The 19,049-nt window shown below is 43.5% G+C and overlaps 1 protein-coding gene across 19 annotated transcripts in view; it reads right to left on the bottom strand.

Annotated features, from left to right (window-relative positions):
- The window catches only part of NEDD4L (NEDD4 like E3 ubiquitin protein ligase), a 291,147-nt gene that overhangs the window by 1,027 nt on the left and 271,071 nt on the right, over positions 1 to 19,049 (bottom strand). For all 19 annotated transcript variants that reach the window (XM_077282677.1, XM_077282730.1, XM_077282720.1 and 16 more), the window contains 8 exons: positions 8,939 to 9,009; positions 7,325 to 7,420; positions 6,664 to 6,737; positions 4,898 to 4,958; positions 3,126 to 3,185; positions 2,412 to 2,519; positions 1,402 to 1,498; positions 533 to 605 (listed from right to left, as the gene is read on the bottom strand). In XM_077282677.1, the coding sequence (XP_077138792.1) occupies positions 533 to 605; positions 1,402 to 1,498; positions 2,412 to 2,519; positions 3,126 to 3,185; positions 4,898 to 4,958; positions 6,664 to 6,737; positions 7,325 to 7,420; positions 8,939 to 9,009 (640 nt within the window). The remainder of the gene's footprint in view (positions 1 to 532; positions 606 to 1,401; positions 1,499 to 2,411; positions 2,520 to 3,125; positions 3,186 to 4,897; positions 4,959 to 6,663; positions 6,738 to 7,324; positions 7,421 to 8,938; positions 9,010 to 19,049) is intronic.

Below are 19,049 nucleotides of genomic sequence, written 5' to 3'. Positions count from 1 at the left end.
CGGCTGGCAGAACCTGTGGACTCTGGTCATGTAACCCTGATGACATCACCAAAGGTCCTTCTGCACTTCTATGTTGCTGCCTTCTTATGATTGGTCAGCATCCTACAGGGAGAATTAGTACACGCCCCCAGTGAAAAATATCTAACACCACCCACAAGAACTTACGGTAACTAAAAAGGTAACTCATTAGGTGCCAAATACTTTGCTAATATCTCCGCAAGCAAGGGAGAGGCAACATAAAAAAAAAAATCATTTTATTTGACAAGGTGTTTGGTGAAAGGTTCTTTTAATTAGTCAATGGTGCACAGGAATATGTTCCTTACGCTTCATGAAGAGGTTCTGTGGCAGCTGAGGTGTGTGAAATGCCTCCTACCATAAATTAGAAGAGGTCACCCTTAATGTCCAGTCATTTGTCCTTTTACCTGGTGGCAGAACTCGACAGTGACTGGTAATATTCTGATAATATACAGCAGGGACTCCATCTTCCTGTATACAAGGTACATGCATCGTACAGCAGGAAATGGGGTCTTACCATGTGTGGGCTCTGGGCAGTTTATCCGGGCTCCCCCATTGCTCTATTGTAAACAGCTGAGGACCATTAGAACCTACAGAGATAAACAAGGAAAGCACAATGAATGGGTTTAAGGATATGGACACCTTTGTGATTTTATTTTTTATTAAATACACGTCTACAATTTTTTCATTAAGAATGTTGCAGAGTTTTGCTTTTATATGCCCTGGTTTTCCCTACAGAACCAAGAACGTGTCCAGTGAGTCCCAATCTGAGAAGTTTGTAACTCTTTATCGTTTTTGTTTTCTAAACTCCTCTGTGACGATTTATGACCAGAGACCACAACGAAGTGGTCATCTTTGATGTGGTCATAAATGAACCAAGAGGAGCTCAGATTTAGGAATGATATAACACTGGTTGAATGAGGTCCTCCAATGTTGGAGCTGTTCATGGAAGACCCGAATGGTCGAGTGAGAAACCTTTATATGACGTCCATATACCCTAGCAGGACATATGAATTGGCCTTTGTTGTGGTGCTGAGGTTGGTATTAGAAAAGAAGACTTATTGTGCAGATCGCCAATGAAGCAGTGACACATAACTAGAATCAGGGTCTCAGCCCCTACATCATGCTGCTCTCAGAAGAAAAAAACCCGGTGAACAATTCCCTTTAAGCCAAAGTGGCTCCTTGAGAGAATCTGTAACCACCAAGCTTCTTTGTCTTTTTATTTGCAGCCGCAGTATTTGTACACATCTGTGTACACTGTATGGAGGGCATTCCCATGTACCAGATAAGTCATCAACATCACAGTCCTGGACAACCCCTTTAGACTGGTCGGCCATTCTATTCTTTAAGAGGAACCGCCAGCGTGGCACCACTTATCACACTAACCATAGAGTTCTGCAAAACCATTCATAGGCACTCGAGAAGTCCCCGTCACAAACTGCAACAATCGAATTCGCTTCTCGGCGTCCATCAGCAGCACGGCCTGAAAGAGACGGATCCAATAATGACGCGACAGAGGCTAGAAAATGTGAGGATGAACAACTGGGCTCCATAATAAGAACCCTATAATACACACATCTGGTATTGCCGAGTTCAGAAAAAGCCGATCTAACAAAATATTAAATCCGATTGGTAAACTGCGTAATGAGAAAAAAATCAAAATGCCAGAATTGTTTTTTTGGGCTGTTGCAACATTTGTAATGAGGGGAGATCAAAACATCGTACCTACCCCAAAATGGCATAAGGAAAAACGTCAGCTATGGACGCAAAAATACGTGCCCTCACCAAGCCTCAGATCCTGAAAACATTATGAATCTTTGAAAATTACGACAAAAGCAAAAACATTTTTTTACGAATTTTTCTTTCACCACTTACGACAAAAACAAACTAACAAAAAAACTATACATGTTTGGTATCTGCGTCCTCGCACTGACCTAGGGAATCATATCAGGTCAGTTTATAGTGAATATAGGAAATAGAAAATACAAAAAAACTATTCTGGAATTGTACTTTTTTTTTTTTTTTTTCCAATTTTAACGCACTTGGAATTTTCTCCTGATTTCCAGCGCATCACATGATAAAAAAAATGTTCAAAAGTACAACTCGTCCTGTAAAAACCAAGCCCTCGTACGGCTATGTGGATGGAAAAACTAAATAAAAAAAAAAGTTATGGCTCGTGGAAAAAGGGGAGCAAAAAAACAACAACGAAGAAAAAAAAATAAAAATAGAGAGTTGATATTAAACGATTCTCTTGTACAGGAGAGAAGGGTCGGAGACGGCTTGGCAAGTCCTAGATATGGAAAGGGTCCTTTCTATACAGATATATAGGTTTAAATATGTCCAGTGTGAAACATATTTGCTGTATCCTCCAAAATAGACCATAAAGGATCACTTACCTTCCAGTACCACTGGATTACCGGGTGGTTCGGGCAGTAACTATTCTTGTAGAGCGTGTGCTGCCTCCAGTCATTCACATCCACATCTCCCAAGCCGCACATCAGAAGCTACAAAACATAATGTAGTAAGATGGATCACCACCCGCAGAACTGAGAAGGGTCTTCCCCAAACTGTCCCCTAATAACAGCCCCTAGTGTTATCCTCCTCCACTATCTGTACAGCGGGCACAATGCGGTCCAATCCCAGACTCCTCCATCAGACGCAGATAGAGAAGTGGGCTCCATCACTGCACAGAACACGTTTTCCAAGTCCAGTGTTGGCGACTTTACACCACTTCATCCAATACTCGGCATTGTGCTTGGTGATGTACGGCTGCATGCAGCTGAATAGCCATGAAGCTCCAGGCAGAGGTGCTGTGCTTGTGCTGATGTTACACCAGAGGAGGTCTGGGCTCTGCAGTTATGGAGTCAGCAGAGAGTTGCTGACTTTTCTGCCCTCGCCCCCGTTCTGTAGCGTTACGGGGTCTTCACTTCGTGGCCGAGTTGCTGCGGTTCCTTCCACTGCTCTATAATATCACTCACCAGTGATGGGGGACAAAATGACCTGAACTGACACCGGTTACACCGATGGCTCCTATTACAGGAGTCTGTGTATGTGGGGGTCTGGTATGGGGGTGGAGAGCAGCAGAATGGAGCCGAATATATGGTACATACCTCAAGTTCATTTTCATCAAAAATCTTTATCAAATCAATCGGAATGAGTTCAGTAAATCCCTGGAAATATAAAAAATAAAGATAACACTGTGATTGGTTGTAGAGGTGACATATGACAAGACATCATTGCTGGAGGCGGATGTAGAGAAGCCAATAGGAGACCAGGTTATTTACTACAGGAGTGCTAGTGGAGTGAATATGTGTTTATTTATTTTAAACTTTTTTTTTTTGCATAAGAGTTTTTTCTCCTGATTGACTCTGCTCTTCCCCGTTCCTTTTCTCAGTATGAAGGGATAGCAGCAGGAAAGGGGGGAGGAGGTTGTACAAAGATAGTCACTTTGGAGAAGGAAGAAAGGATCTACAGTCTCAGAGAGGGCAGAAAAAATATGTTACAGATAAGAAAAGCACATGAAGAGGATATAAGTGCAGGATAGAAGCTGTGATGATAAACGAGTTAATGAAGACATCAATAATCTGGATACACAAAAACATCACATCCAGCCTTACCGGAAGAGAGACACCGATTTCACATCCAGGATATATTACTGGGAGAGGAACACAGACCTCACAACCAGCCTATATTACTGGGAGAGGAACACAGACCTCACATCCAGCCTATAATACTGGGAGAGACACACAGACCTAACATCCAGCCTATATTACTGGGAGAGGAACACAGACCTCACATCCAGCCTATATTACTGGGAGAGACACACAGACCTCACATCCAGCCTATAATACTGGGAGAGACACACAGACCTAACATCCAGCCTATAATACTGGGAGAGACACACAGACCTAACATCCAGCCTATATTACTGGGAGAGACACACAGACCTCACATCCAGCCTATATTACTAGGAGAGGAACACAGACCTCACATCCAACCTATATTACTAGGAGAGATACACAGACCTAACATCCAGCCTATATTACTGGGAGAGACACACAGAGCTCACATCCAGCCTATAGTACTGGGAGAGACACACAGACCTCACATCCAGCCTATATTACTAGGAGAGATACACAGAGCTCACATCCAGCCTATATTACTGGGAGAGACACACAGACTTCACATCCAGCCTATATTACTGGGAGAGACACGCAGACCTCACACCCAGCCTATATTACTGGGAGAGACACACAGAGCTCACATCCAGCCTATATTACTGGGAGAGACATGCAGACCTCACATCCAGTCTATATTACTGGGAGAGACACACAGACCTCACATCCAACCTATATTACTGGGAGAGACACACAGAGCTCACATCCAACCTATATTACTGGGAGAGACACACAGAGCTCACATCCAACCTATATTACTGGGAGAGACACACAGAGCTCACATCCAGTCTATATTACTGGGAGAGACACACAGACCTAACATCCAGCCTATATAACTGGGAGAGACACACAGACCTGACATCAAGTCTATAATACTGGGAAAGACACACAAAAGTTAGATCCAGTCTATATTACTGGGAGGGAAACACAGACTCTACATTCAGCCTATATTACTGAGAGAGGCGCTTAAAAAGAAAATCTGCAACTTGAATCAGCTGCAAACTACATATCAGAGGGCCAGAAGAAGAATGAACGAAAATTGAAGACAAACTTAGTGAAATTGTATTACCTTAAAAATATCCACTGACAAAAATAATTTTTTTCTACGCCACTGGTATCCATAGCTTTGAATGGTCATAAGTTACACCAAATACATAGCAATTTATCAAAAAAAAATACAACATGGAAAACAAAGGTTTACCTACTTCTAAAAATGCGTTCATCTGTTTTTGTACCCTATTCACAAATCTCCACTGGATGACAAGACTGTAAAGATAAATAAAAAGTAAGTGAACCCATGACACAGATTGAAGTCCGTTCTCTTCATGTAGATTTTATACATTCAGTTACATACACGGCTCCACAGTCTACAACACATTAACCAGCTTTGTAAACATTTTCTGAGACTTCAGGCCTTGGAAATGAAGAGGAGTCGACCTCATGATTCCCTGATAAAAGGTTTGGCTGGATAGTCTCCATTTTATATCCCCAGATGATTCAGCTCAGGAATCATTAGAGCAGCGGCACAGCCGGGGAGCCATCAAACAGAAATGTGTGAAATGACACCCAGAAAGTGTGAATATATAATTGATCCCCCTCGTCTGGTGCCGCACGCTTCACCCGCTGGATCTATAGAGATTAATGTCAAGCTGAGATCTTACAGTATATGCCAGAATTCTAAAGAACAAATGACTAACTCTGATATAATCTATGATACTTCATGTAGGCAAATCAGCAGAAGGTCTCAATTCTCACATCTTGTGTCATACTCTCAACAGGAAGACCTCGATGCTCATAGATTTTAATCAACGAACCTCTGTGATTACCTGTCTGACCCGAGCTGGCATAGAGAGGGTAAATATATATAAAAAAAAAAAATACACTAAAGAAAAAAACAAAAAACAAAAACAAATCTACAAAGAAAAAAGTTCTCAGCTACTCTAACCTACTATGACTCCACTAGGAGTGGATCCATGAATAGACTGCACACAGCTTATTAGTGGTGACACAGGAGGATAAAAGGTGGAGGCCGAGCATCAAATCAGTGATTATTGTGGAAGCTGTGCTGGTAATCCATGCGACGCGTGTACGGCTGCAATGTGCGGATGTACAAGTGTAATCTTTACAGAATCCAGGATATTTGGTGGTATGGCCGCTCTAATGCATAGTATATGAACGTCTGCTCTATGTAGACAGCGTAAAGAGGGTGCGGTAATAGTGCTTGTGTGTGTATTTGTTACGTGTGTATTTATTGTGTATTTTTTACGCGTGTGTGTGTATGTTACGTGTGTGTGTTACATGTGTGTGTATGTTACGCGTGTGTGTGTATGTTACGTGTGTGTGTTACATGTGTGTGTATGTTACGTGTGTGTGTGTATGTTACGTGTGTGTGTATGTTACGTGTGTGTGTGTGTGTTACGTGTGTGTGTGTATGTTACGCGTGTGTGTGTATGTTACGCGTGTGTGTGTATGTTACGTGTGTGTGTATGTTACGTGTGTGTATGTTACGTGTGTGTATGTTACGTGTGTGTATGTTACATGTGTGTGTATTTGCTACATGTGTATTTATTGTGTATTTGTTACGTGTGGGTATTGTGTGTGTATTTTTTACGTGTGTGTATTTGTTACGTGTGGGTATTGTGTGTGTGTATTTGTTACGTGTGTGTGTATTTGTTACGTGTGTGTATTTGTTACGTGTGTGTGTGTATTTGTTACGCGTGTGTATTTGTCACGCGTGTGTGTATTTGTCGTGTGTGTATTCTTTACGTGTGTGTACCTGTTTGTGTCCATTTCTTTGCATGGATGTGATCCAAGTGTATATAGTGTATATTTATGTATATGATTTTTGTATTTTTACATGTTGGTATATGGTGTATGTACATATATAGGACAATGTGTGTACTTTTGTGTGTGTGTGCACATGTTTTTGTGTTAACAGGTTAAACAGTTATAAAGCAATGCGCCCACTCACTCTATGTACTCCCTCTTGTTGTCATTTGTCACAACCATCTCTGACCCGTTTGGCTTTAGGTCGACCTGATAAGTCTGAGAAACAAAAGGCAGAAATATTACTGCGGTGAACGATATACGATAACGATCTTTTCACCCCCTACATTCAAACATCTCATAAAATGAGCAGCTGCGCCGGTATCTGTACTCAGGTATTTACGTTATTATTCCATGATGTAATGGCGGCTGGGCAGGGGGTACAACTTTGTACTTTGTTCCCATTTTCTACCTGTGGCGAGATCTTTGTATAACTTTGTAGAGATCCTGAGTTACAGACTCTTTCAGGCTCCACTATCTGGAACGTGTGTCTTACATAATGTAGCAGTTTTGCGTCAGACAGGCTTTCGGGGACCCTCGGGCACCGGGTGTGTCGGCTACCTTTGCATGCACTATAGCTACAGCCAAGTTTGTGGCTCATACTCTCCACCGCTCTCCCCACTGCTGCTGAGAGTTGTATCATCCTGCCTATCTAGGCCCCAGCAGCAGAACAGCTTCTCCCTCTTATAACAATGGGGTAACACATGACAGTGAAGAGGAGCATCCAAAACAAGTGTTAGCACATTGCGTAGGTTCTATAAGACATCGTTAATATCGGTCTATCTATACGTTCACGGTTTACGTACCTGACCAAAGTTTTCTTCATCTATACAGAACCTGAGATCCAGCTCAGTTGGGTCATTTTCTAAGATCCATTTTAAAGAATTGTAATATTCACTATCCTAAACAAAGAAAACATACTCCCGTTAATCCGGACCCGCGCTCAAGACATGGACGACAGCATGCAGAACCCAACAATATGCGCTGGGACCAGTGGGATTGGAAAGGTTACTAGGTTTTTTGTTTTTGCACAACACAAATCCAGTTGTCAGGTTTTTGCAGAGTGCCCTTACGCTCTGGAGAGCCCATCATGTCCAGCATTACACGGACAACGCAATGATATGAAGGAGGACTGTGTAATATCTCACTTGACCTGTGGTGGCGCTGCAGGAAAACTCATCACTTACTGCCAGCTTTCCCACAGATCACAGCTGATCGCTGGGTGTCCAAGTATGGAGAGACTTTGTGATAACCAACTACCTGAAGACCAGGCCATTTTAACCTTTATTACAAGGAACCTTTTTCTTTTCTTCCATACATGACTTAATATTTTAAAATTGTAAAAAAAAAAAATTCACATTTGGATATTCAATCCATTTTGGCCTTTTTATAAAACATGACCTCTTATTTTTTTTATTTCACACATTCTATAATCCAAGGACATAAAAAAATCTTTTGGAGGAATTAACAAAAAAATATATTAAATATATTTTTAGAGCTGATTTTTCCTGTAGCTGACATATTAGCCACAAGGCAAATTTAGTCTACTGCCTGCATTATTGAGCTGATCTGGGTCTGCCTATCTCCCAGTACCGAAGGAATCACATGATTGCTGGGTTCGGTGGTGGAAGCACTGTAAGTGCTTCCTAAACTCACACAGTGCTCATTCAGTGCTGTGTATACATCAGTCAGGAGGGCAAAGATAGCAATAAACCATCTCTGTCTTCTCTCTGGGGAGGTCCTACCATCTCAGTCATTGCTGCTGGCCCAATGTTTAAAGTCTCTGGGAGGTCTCAAATTACTTAACCTGAAGGTACTCTGACAAATGGAGAAAGTACACACTAGAGAAACCCTTCATAGAGGCTCTCTAACGCTTGGGTGCCTGTCTGGCTCCAGAATTGATTAGCACAAGCTTCAGTCCCTTCCCCGATCGCATGGATGACTTGCTGAGGGGGAGACGCACTGTTTGCTGGCCTGCTCAGGGACCACTGTGCTGATCAACAGCGGTCTCAAGACTTGGACCTTAACCAAAACACCATTTAACAAGGTCAAGAAGGCAGACGTTATTACTTACTGCCCTGTACAGTCCCTACAGATTGGCGTCACAGAGCAGTAGGCAATCCACGTGGCACCGTATGGCGTCTCCATGTACCCTCTAACCAATGTTTTAAAGGGGAGAACACATGTAATATATAGCATAAGGTGGAACACTGATTTTTTTTTCATAGATTTCATCTAAGAAATCCTGATTATAAATGAGTAAGGCGTAACATGGCCCCCATATATAACATAAGGGTATAACATGGGCCGTCCATAGGACTAAGGCGTAACATGGGCCGTCTCCGTGGCACCACGTATCCATATAACAGCTGTGTGATCGGGCCCTGACATACTGTACAGATTCTTATGGCCCCACGTACCACAGACTCCATGTCTTTTAATGTTATCTGTTTTCCCAACATCATCTTGTAGAACGGCCGAATAAAGAAACCTGAGGGGAGACGAAAATCAACAATTATGTCACTGGAGACAAAGTACAAACAGAAGAGAAAACAAAATGGAAAACAAACACAAATATAACAGAACAGGTATATTCCCATATTGGTCCCGTTTTCTGTGAGTGGTTTGTGTAGGATGAGGCTGATCAGGACACATTGATCACAAGGGTCTTACATTAGAACGGTTTCTTGCCCATAGCAACTATTCAGCTGTCAACTTCATTTACCATAGCAACAAAACATCAGCCTTTATTTTACCATAGCAACCAGACCTCAACTTCATTTTACCATAGCAACCAAAGCTCAGCACTTATTTTACCATATCAACCAGGGCTCTGCTAGTTTTACCGTAGCAACCACGGCTTCACTTTCATTTTACCATAGCAACCAGAACTCAGCTTTCCTTTTATCATAGCAACAAGGGCTGAGAGCTCAATTTACCACAGCAACCAGAGCTCCACTCATTTTACCATAGCAATCTGAGCTCCACTCTCCTTTTACTATAGCAACCAGAGCGCCACCTCTCATTTTACCATAGCAACCAGAGCTCAGCGCCCATTTTACCATAGCAACTGGAGCTCAGCGCCCATTTTACCATAGCAACCAAAGCTCAGCGCTTATTTTACCATAGCAACCAAAGCTCAGCGCTCATTTTACCATAGCAACCAAAGCCTCGAGCTCATTTTACCATAACAACCGGAACTCAGCACTCATTTTACCATAGCAACCTAAACTTCGTGCTCATTTTACTATAGCACCCCGAGCTCCAGATTAATTTTACTAGAGCAATACATAAATAATGAACCAGGCCCATTGTCTCTTTCCTGACCCGTTGGGTGATTCTCTGTAGATGAAAGTGTTTTGTGCAAGTTTGTTTAACTTGGCGTATTATGAAAGTGAAGGCCGACGTACACACACAGGATCATTTGCAGAAAAGCACAGTTCTCCTGCTGGATATACGGTAAGTGGTACGCAAGATTTGGTGCGAAACTGACTTTACATAGGACCCAGAGATGGATGCCAAAAAAAATAAAAAAATAAAAATACAAATCCAGATCTTTGGACACCCGTGTATGTTAAAGATGCTGAGGAGAGAAGTACGAGAAGCCAGAGGAAAGGACAAAAATGATTCCAGCGCATTCATGTCGTTGTGTATTGTAATCACCTCACCTGCATTGTCCGTCAGTGCAAGAGTTAATGGATAAACCGTGCGCAGCGGATTGTAATTGACTTCTGCATATTATGGCAGCCGGTCATATGGACCCATTACAATAAATCAGGTCTCAAAAAGCAGCACGTATAGCATGGTGGGATAATTGCAGAAACAGCCACTTCACGACGGAACTAAATATCGGCACTTGGTGCAAAGCTACAAATACATGCAATGGTGTAACGAGAGTGATGGGCCTCGGTGCAAGATCTGAACCGGGCCCCCACCCACCATCCTGGTATATATACCCATTGTGCTATATTATTATTATTTATTATTATAGCGCCATTTATTCCATGGCACTTAACATGTGAGGAGGGGAATACATAATAAAAACAGGTACAATAATATTAAACAATACAAGTCACGACTGGTACAGGAGGAGAGAGGACCCTGCCCGCGAGGGCTCACAATCTACAAGCGTGTATGTCACCTATCCTAGGCCCCATCCTGGTATGTATGTATGTATGTATGTATGCATGCCCCATTTTGGTATACGTGCCCTGTTCTGCAGCTGTTCTTTAACCCCTTAGTGACAGAGCCAATTTGGTACTTAATGACCGAGCCAATTTTTACAATTCTGACCAGTGTCACTTTATGAGGTTATAACTCTGGAACGCTTTATCGGATCCCGCTGATTCTGAGATTGTTTTTTCGTGACATGTTGTACTTCAAGTTAGTGGTAACATTTCTTCGATATTACTTGCGATTATTTATGAAAAAAATGGAAATATGGCGAAAATTTTTAAAATTTTGCAATTTTCAAACTTTGTATTTTTATGCCCTTAAATCAGAGAGATATGTCACAAAAAATAGTTAATAAATAACATTTCCCACATGTCTACTTTACATCAGCACAATTTTGGAAACAATTTTTTTTTTTGTTAGGGAGTTATAAGGGTTAAAAGTTGACCAGCAATTTCTCATTTTTACAACACCATGTTTTTTTTAGGGACCACATCACCTTTGAAGTGATTTTGAGGGGTCTATATGATAGAAAATAACCAAGTGTGACACCATTCTAAAAACTGCACCCCTCAAGCTGCTCAAAACCACATTCAAGAAGTTTATTAACCCTTTACGTACTTCACAGGAACTAAAACAATGTGGAAGAAAAAAATTAACATTTTACTTTTTTTTGCAAACATTTTACTTCAGAACCATTTTTTTTAATTTTCACAAGTGTAAAAACAGAAATTTAACCACAAATTTTGTTGTGCAATTTTTCCTGAGTACGCCGATACCCCATATGTGGAGGTAAACCACTGTTTGGGCGCACCGCAGAGCTTGGAAGTGAAGGAGCGCCGTTTGACTGTTTCAATGCAGAATTGGCTGGAATTGAGATCGGACGCCATGTCGCGTTTGGAGAGCCCCTAATGTGCCTAAACAGTGGAAACCCCCCACAAGTGACACCATTTTGGAAACTAGACCCCCCAAGGAACTTATCTAGATGTGTGGTGAGCACTTTGAACCCCCAAGTGCTTCACAGAAGTTTATAACGTAGAGCCGTGAAAATAAAAAATCGCATTTGTTTTCACAAAAATGATTTTTTCGCCCACAAATTCTTATTTTCACAAGGGTAACAGGAGAAATTAGACCACAAAAGTTGTTGTGCAATTTCTCCTGAGTACGCCGATACCCCATATGTGGAGGTAAACCACTGTTTGGGCGCATTGCAGAGCTTGGAAGTGAAGGAGCACCGTTTGACTTTTTCAATGCAGAATTGGCTGGAATTGAGATCGGATGCCATGTCGCGTTTGGAGAGTCCCTGATGTGCCTAAACAGTGGAAACCCCCCACAAGTGATACCATTTTGGAAACTAGACCCCCCAAGGAACTTATCTAGATGTGTGGTGAGCACTTTGAACCCCCAAGTGCTTCACAGAAGTTTATAACGTAGAGCCGTGAAAATAAAAAATCTCATTTTTTTCTACAAAAATGATCTTTTTGCCCCCAAATTTTTATTTTCACAAGGGTAACAGGAGAAATTAGACCACAAAAGTTGTTGTGCAATTTCTCCTGAGTACGTCGATACCCCATATGTGGAGGTAAACCACTGTTTGGGCGCACCGCAGAGCTTGGAAGTGAAGGAGCACCGTTTGACTTTTTCAATGCAGAATTGGCTGGAATTGAGATCGGATGCCATGTCGCGTTTGGAGAGTCCCTGATGTGCCTAAACAGTGGAAACCCCCCACAAGTGATACCATTTTGGAAACTAGACCCCCCAAGGAACTTATCTAGATGTGTGGTGAGCACTTTGAACCCCCAAGTGCTTCACAGAAGTTTATAACGTAGAGCCGTGAAAATAAAAAATCTCATTTTTTCTACAAAAATGATCTTTTTGCCCCCAAATTTTTATTTTCACAAGGGTAACAGGAGAAATTAGACCACAAAAGTTGTTGTGCAATTTCTCCTGAGTACGTCGATACCCCATATATGGGGGTAAACCACTGTTTGGGCGCACCGCAGAGCTTGGAAGAGAAGGAGTGTCGTTTTACTTTTTCAATGTAGAATTGGCTGGAATTGAGATCGGACGCCATGTCACGTTTGGAGAGCCGCTGATGTGCCTAAACAGTAGAGACCCCCCACATATGACACCATTTTGGAAACTAGACCCCTTAAGGAACTTATCTAGATGTGTGGTGAGCACTTTAAACCCCCAGGTGCTTCACAGAAGTTTATAACGTAGAGCCGTGAAAATAAAAAAATCGCATTTTTTCTACAAAAATGATCTTTTTGCCTCCAAATTTTTATTTTACCAAGGGTAACAGGAGAAAATGGACCCCAGAAGCTGTTGTACAATTTGTCTTGAGTACGCCGACACCCCATATGTGGGGGTAAACCACTGTTTGGGCGCATGGCTGAGCTCGGAAGCAAAGGAGCGCCATTTGACTTTTCAATGCAAAATTGACTGGAATTGAGATCGGACGCCATGTCGCGTTTGGAGAGCCCCTGATGTGCCTAAACAGCAGAAACCCCCCAAAAGTGACCCCATTTTGGAAACTAGACCCCCCATGGAACTTATCTAGATGTGTAGTGAGAACTTTGAATGCCCAAGTGCATCACAGAAGTTTATAATGCAGAGTCGTGAAAATAAAAAATATATATTTTTTAACAATAAAGATTTTTTAGCCCCCAAGTTTTTATTTTCACAAGGGTAACAAGAGAAATTGGACCCCAAAAGTTGTTGTCCAATTTGTCCTGAGTATGCTGGTACCCCATATGTGGGGGTAAACCACTGTTTGGGCGCATGGCAGAGCTCGGAAGGGAAGGAGTGCCATTTTGGAATGCAGACTTTGATAGAATTGTCTGCGGGCGTTATGTTGCCTTTGCAGACCCCTAATGTACCTAAACAGTAGAAACCCCCAACAAGTGACCCCATTTTGGAAAATAGACCCCCCAAGGAACTTATCTAGATATGTGGTGAGAACTTTGAATGCCCAAGTGCTTCACAGAAGTTTATAATGCAGAGTAGTGAAAATAAAAAATATTTTTTTTCCCACAAAAAAGATTTTTTTAGCCCCCAAATTTTTTTTTTCACAAGGGTAACAAGAGAAATTGGACCCCAAAAGTTGTTGTCCAATTTGTCCTGAGTATGCTGGTACCCCATATGTGGGGGTAAACCACTGTTTGGGCGCACGGCAGAGCTCGGAAGGGAAGGAGCGCCATTTTGCAATGCAGACTTTGATAGAATTGTCTGCGGGCGTTATGTTGCGTTTGCAGACCCCTAATGTACCTAAACAGTAGAAACCCCCACAAGTGACCAAATTTTGGAAACTAGACCCCCTAAGGAACTTATCTAGATATGTGGTGAGAACTTTGAAAGCTCAAGTGCTTCACAGAAATTTATAATGCAGAGTAGTGAAAATAAAAAAATATATTTTTTTCCAACAAAAAAGATTTTTAGCCCCCAAGTTTTTATTTTCACAAGGGTAACAGGAGAAATTGGACCCCAAAAGTTGTTGTCCAATTTATCCCGAGTACGCTGATGCCCCATATGTGGGGGTAAACCACTGTTTGGGCGCACGGCAGAGCTCAGAAGGGAGGGAGTACCATTTGACTTTTTTAGCGCAAAATTGGCTGTCGTGTTTGGAGACCCCCTGATGTACCTAAACAGTGGAAACCCCCCAATTCTAACTCCAACCCTAACCCCAACACAGCCCTAACCCTAATCTCAACCCGATCCATAATCCTAATCACAACCCTAACGATAATCACAACCCTAACCCCAAAACAGCCCTAATCTCAACCCTAACCATAACCCTAATCAAAACCCTAAATCCAACACACCCCTAACCCTAATCCTAACCCTAATCCCAACCCTAATCCCAAACGTAACACTAATCCCAACCCTAATCCAAACCCTAACCCTAATCCCAACTCTAACCCTAACTTTAGCCCCAACCCTAACTTTAGCCCCAACCCTAACCATAACTTTAGCCCCCGTCGTCACAAAAAAAGTTCAATGTAACCTTTTTTTTTTTACGTCGCGTCCGCCATTTCCGCGGATGCGTGGCCGTAACTCTGCCCTCTCCTCCCCAGGACATAGACTGGGCAGCGGATGCGTTGAAAAACTGCATCCGCTGCCCACGTTGTGCACAATTTTCACAACGTGCGTCGGTACATCGGGCCGACGCATTGCGACCGCCCCGTACCGACGCAAGTGTGAAAGAAGCCTTAGGCTACTTTCAGACATAGCGCATTTTTGAGCGCTATTTTGCGGGCGCTTTTCAAAAATGCGCAATGTCATTTTCGTCTGCCGGCAAAGTGAATGAGAAATTCACTTTGCCGTTCAGACACACCGCAAAAAAACGCGGCGCTTTTGTCTGCAAACACGCCGGCGTAAAAAGAATTGACATGTCAATTCTTTACGCAGCGGCGTGTCTGCGTATCCCCCTAGGGCCCCATATTACCTTCCACACACAGCGCCTTTGTCCTGGGTGTCGGCGTCTTTGTACGGAGGGGTTGACACCCAGGACCGGACGTGACGTCGGACAGGAAGAGGGAAGCCCCCGCCCCCCAGTGAAGCAGCATGGAGTCCTTCTGTGTGCGTGTGTGTGCGTGTGTGTGCGTGTGTGTGTGTCCATGCGACGCTAGTGCCACCATTGTGCTAAGTCGCCGTATGGGACTACTACTCCCATCCGGTATTAGGATGGGAGAGTTGTCCCTGTGTCCGGCGACTTAGCACAATTGTAAAGTTACACAAAACACCTACACACAATACACATACATGACACACAGTACATACAACATATAACACAGAGTATATACTCACCAACAGCACACTTGTAGGCGAAGCCCTTGATCCTCCAGGAAAAAATCCAAAAATAATAAACCAAATTCATACTCCCTGTCCGCAGAATCCATAAAACGAGTGTCCCACGCCGATCGGCTGCTCTCCGGCGATACACTGCCAGGAGCGAAGCTCCTAGCAGTGTATCGCGTACTGTTCCGGAGTTCAATGACTCCGGCGTCTCGGTTAACAGCAGTACAGCTGCGTTGAACTTTCCAACGCAGCACTGCCGTTAAGCGAGAGTGCCGGGGTCAATGACCGCCGGTAAACTCGCTCGCGCATGCGCAGTGACACACCGACAGGAACTATGGCTCCTGTCAGTGTGTTGCTGCAGCCGTGGAGAGCAGACATATCTCTGGATGTGTCTGTTCTCCATGGAAAATCTTGATACGTGGCACTTAAATATGTGGCAATTAAATACGTGACACGTGGCACTTATACGTGATACGTGTCACTTAAATACGTGGCACTGAAATACGTGGCACTTTGATACGTGGCACGTGGCACTTTGATACGTGGCACGTGGCACGTGGCACTTTGATACGTGGCACTGAAATATGTGGCACGTGGCACTTTGATACGTGGCACGTGTCACTTAAATACGTGGCACGTGGCACTGAAAGATGTGGCACGTGGCACTTTGATACGTGGCACGTGGCACTTTGATACGTGGCACTGAAATATGTGGCACGTGGCACTTTGATACGTGGCACGTGGCACTTTGATACGTGGCACGTGGCACTTTGATACGTGGCACGTGGCACTTTGATACGTGGCACTGAAATATGTGGCACGTGGCACTTTGATACGTGGCACGTGTCACTTAAATACGTGGCACGTGGCACTGAAATATGTGGGACACGTCGCACAAAAAAGTTACATGTAGTTTTTTTTGTGTCGACGGTCCGCCGAAGCACGACGCATCCGTCGCACGACGGATGCGACATGTGGCAATCCGTCGCAATGCGTCGCTAATGCAAGCCAATGGAGAAAAAACGCATCCTGCAAGCACTTTTGCAGGATGCGTTTTTTCTCCAACGACGCATTGCGACGGAAGCCAAAAAACGCTAGTGTGAAAGTAGCCTAACCCTAACCCTAGCCCTAACCCTAAATTTAGCCCCAACCCTAACCCTAACCCTAACCCTAACCCTAACTCTAACCCTAACCCTAACCCTAATTTTAGCCCCAACTTGTCTTCTCCTGCCGGCCGGCAGATGGCAGCAGATGGCGGGCGCACTGCGCATGCGCCCGCCATGATGAAAAAGCCGGCTGGCAGGAGAAGACAGAAGAGGACCCAGGGACCCCGGGTGAGTATGTTAGGGTCCCCGAATCCCCCTATTTCTCTGTCCTCTGATGTGCGATCACATCAGAGGACAGAGAAATAACTGATCGCTTTTTTTTTTTTTTTTTGCGGTCGCCGGTAAACTGTTAATTACCGGCGATCGCAAAGCAGGGGTCGGTGCAAATCGACCCCGATCATGTTCTTTGGGGTCTCGGCTACCCCCGGCAGCCGAGACCCCAAAGAACATCCGGGTGCCGGGCGGCGGGCGCACTGCGCGTGCGCCCGCCATTTTTTCCCGGAAAAAAGATGGCGGCGCCCATGGGGAGACACGAGGAGCACCGGGGGAGGTAGGTAAGTATTGGGGGGCTATTGGGGGCCATCGGGGACCACATTTCTCTGTCCTCCGATGTGCGATCACATCGGAGGACAGAGAAATTAAACGGCAAATCGCGTTTTGTTTTTTTTTGTTGCGACCGCCGGTAAACGGTTAATTACCGGCGATCGCAACTCGGGGGTCGGTAAAAACCCCCCGAATCATGTTCTCTGGGGTCTCGGCTACCCTCGGCAACCGAGACCCCAGAGAAAATCCGACTCTGGGGGGCGCTATTCACTTTTTCCACAGCGCCGTTAATTAACGGCGCTGTGGTTTAAGTACCCTTAGCGGCCGCCGTTAAAAGGCGTATCGGCGGTCGTTAAGGGGTTAATCTATAGAATAAAATAAACCATTATACTCACCAGAAGCATACATAAAAGTCATGGGGCTCCACAGAAGAAGTATAATGCACCCCCCCACAGTCCATAGTCATACATATAGTATAATGCATCCCGTAGTCCTCCATATAATATAATGCACAGCCCATAGTCTTCCATATAGTGTAATGTACAGCTCATAATACTCCATATAGTATAAGGCATCCCATACTGCACAGCCCATAGTCATTCATGTAACTCATTGTCCACCATAAAGTATAATGCACCCCATGATCATTCATAAAGGATAATGCACCCCATAGTCATCCATAAAGTATAATGCATCCCCATAGTCAACCATAAAGTATAATGCATCCCATAGTCATTCATAAAGTATAATGCACCCCATAGTCATTCATAAAGTATAATGCACCCCATAGTCATTCATAAAGTATAATGCACCCCATAGTCATTCATAAAGGATAATGCACCCCATAGTCATTCATAAAGGATAATGCACCCCATAGTCATTCATAAAGTATAATGCACCCCATACTCATTCATAAAGTATAATGCACCCCATAGTCATTCATAAAGGATAATGCACCCCATAGTCATCCATAAAGTATAATGCACCCCATAGTCATCCATAAAGTATAATGCATCCCCATAGTCAACCATAAAGTATAATGCACCCCATAGTCATTCATAAAGGATAATGCACCCCATAGTCATCCATAAAGTATAATGCACCCCATAGTCATCCATAAAGTATAATGCATCCCCATAGTCAACCATAAAGTATAATGCACAGCCCATAGTATAATGCATCCCCATAGTCAACCATAAAGTATAATGCACCCCATAGTCATTCATAAAGTATAATGCACCCCATAGTCATTCATAAAGGATAATGCACAGCCCATAGTATAATGGATCCCATAGTAATCCATAAAGTATAATGTACCCCCATAGTCATCCATAAAGTAAAATGTACCCTATAATCATCAATAGTATCAAGCAGAAAAAAGAAAAAAGTCCCAAAATAAAAACAGAACATTTTCTTTAAACAAGCAATTTCAAGGCAAAATACATAAAATAATAATATAAAGAATAATACAATGGCAAAATGAACAGTATGGAACAAAGGTGCAAAGCAAACAGACCCATACTAATAGGTGGATGGGAAGACCAAAAAGGAATAGCAGCAATTCATACAAAGTGCCAGTGCTTCACATGCTCCCTCCCAGCATCAGACCCTGAGTGCAGACTATGGGTAAAGGCCCCGTCACACATAGCGAGATCGCTAGCGAGATCGCTGCTGAGTCACAAGTTTTGTGACGCAACAGCGACCTCAGTAGCGATCTCGCTATGTGTGACACGTACCAGCGACCCGGCCCCTGCTGTGAGATCGCTGGTCGTGTCGGAATGGCCTGGACCTTTTTTTGGTCATTGAGGTCCCGCTGACATCGCTGAATCGGTGTGTGTGACACGGATTCAGCGATGTCTTCGCTGGTAACTAGGGTAAACATCGGGTTGCTAAGCGCAGGGCCGCGCTT

The sequence above is a fragment of the Ranitomeya variabilis genome, chromosome 1 (genome assembly GCF_051348905.1).
Source record: "Ranitomeya variabilis isolate aRanVar5 chromosome 1, aRanVar5.hap1, whole genome shotgun sequence".
In the NCBI taxonomy this organism is placed as follows: domain Eukaryota; kingdom Metazoa; phylum Chordata; class Amphibia; order Anura; family Dendrobatidae; genus Ranitomeya; species Ranitomeya variabilis.
Note: the sequence above shows the minus strand (reverse complement) of the source record. Positions and strands in the feature narration are given on the sequence as shown.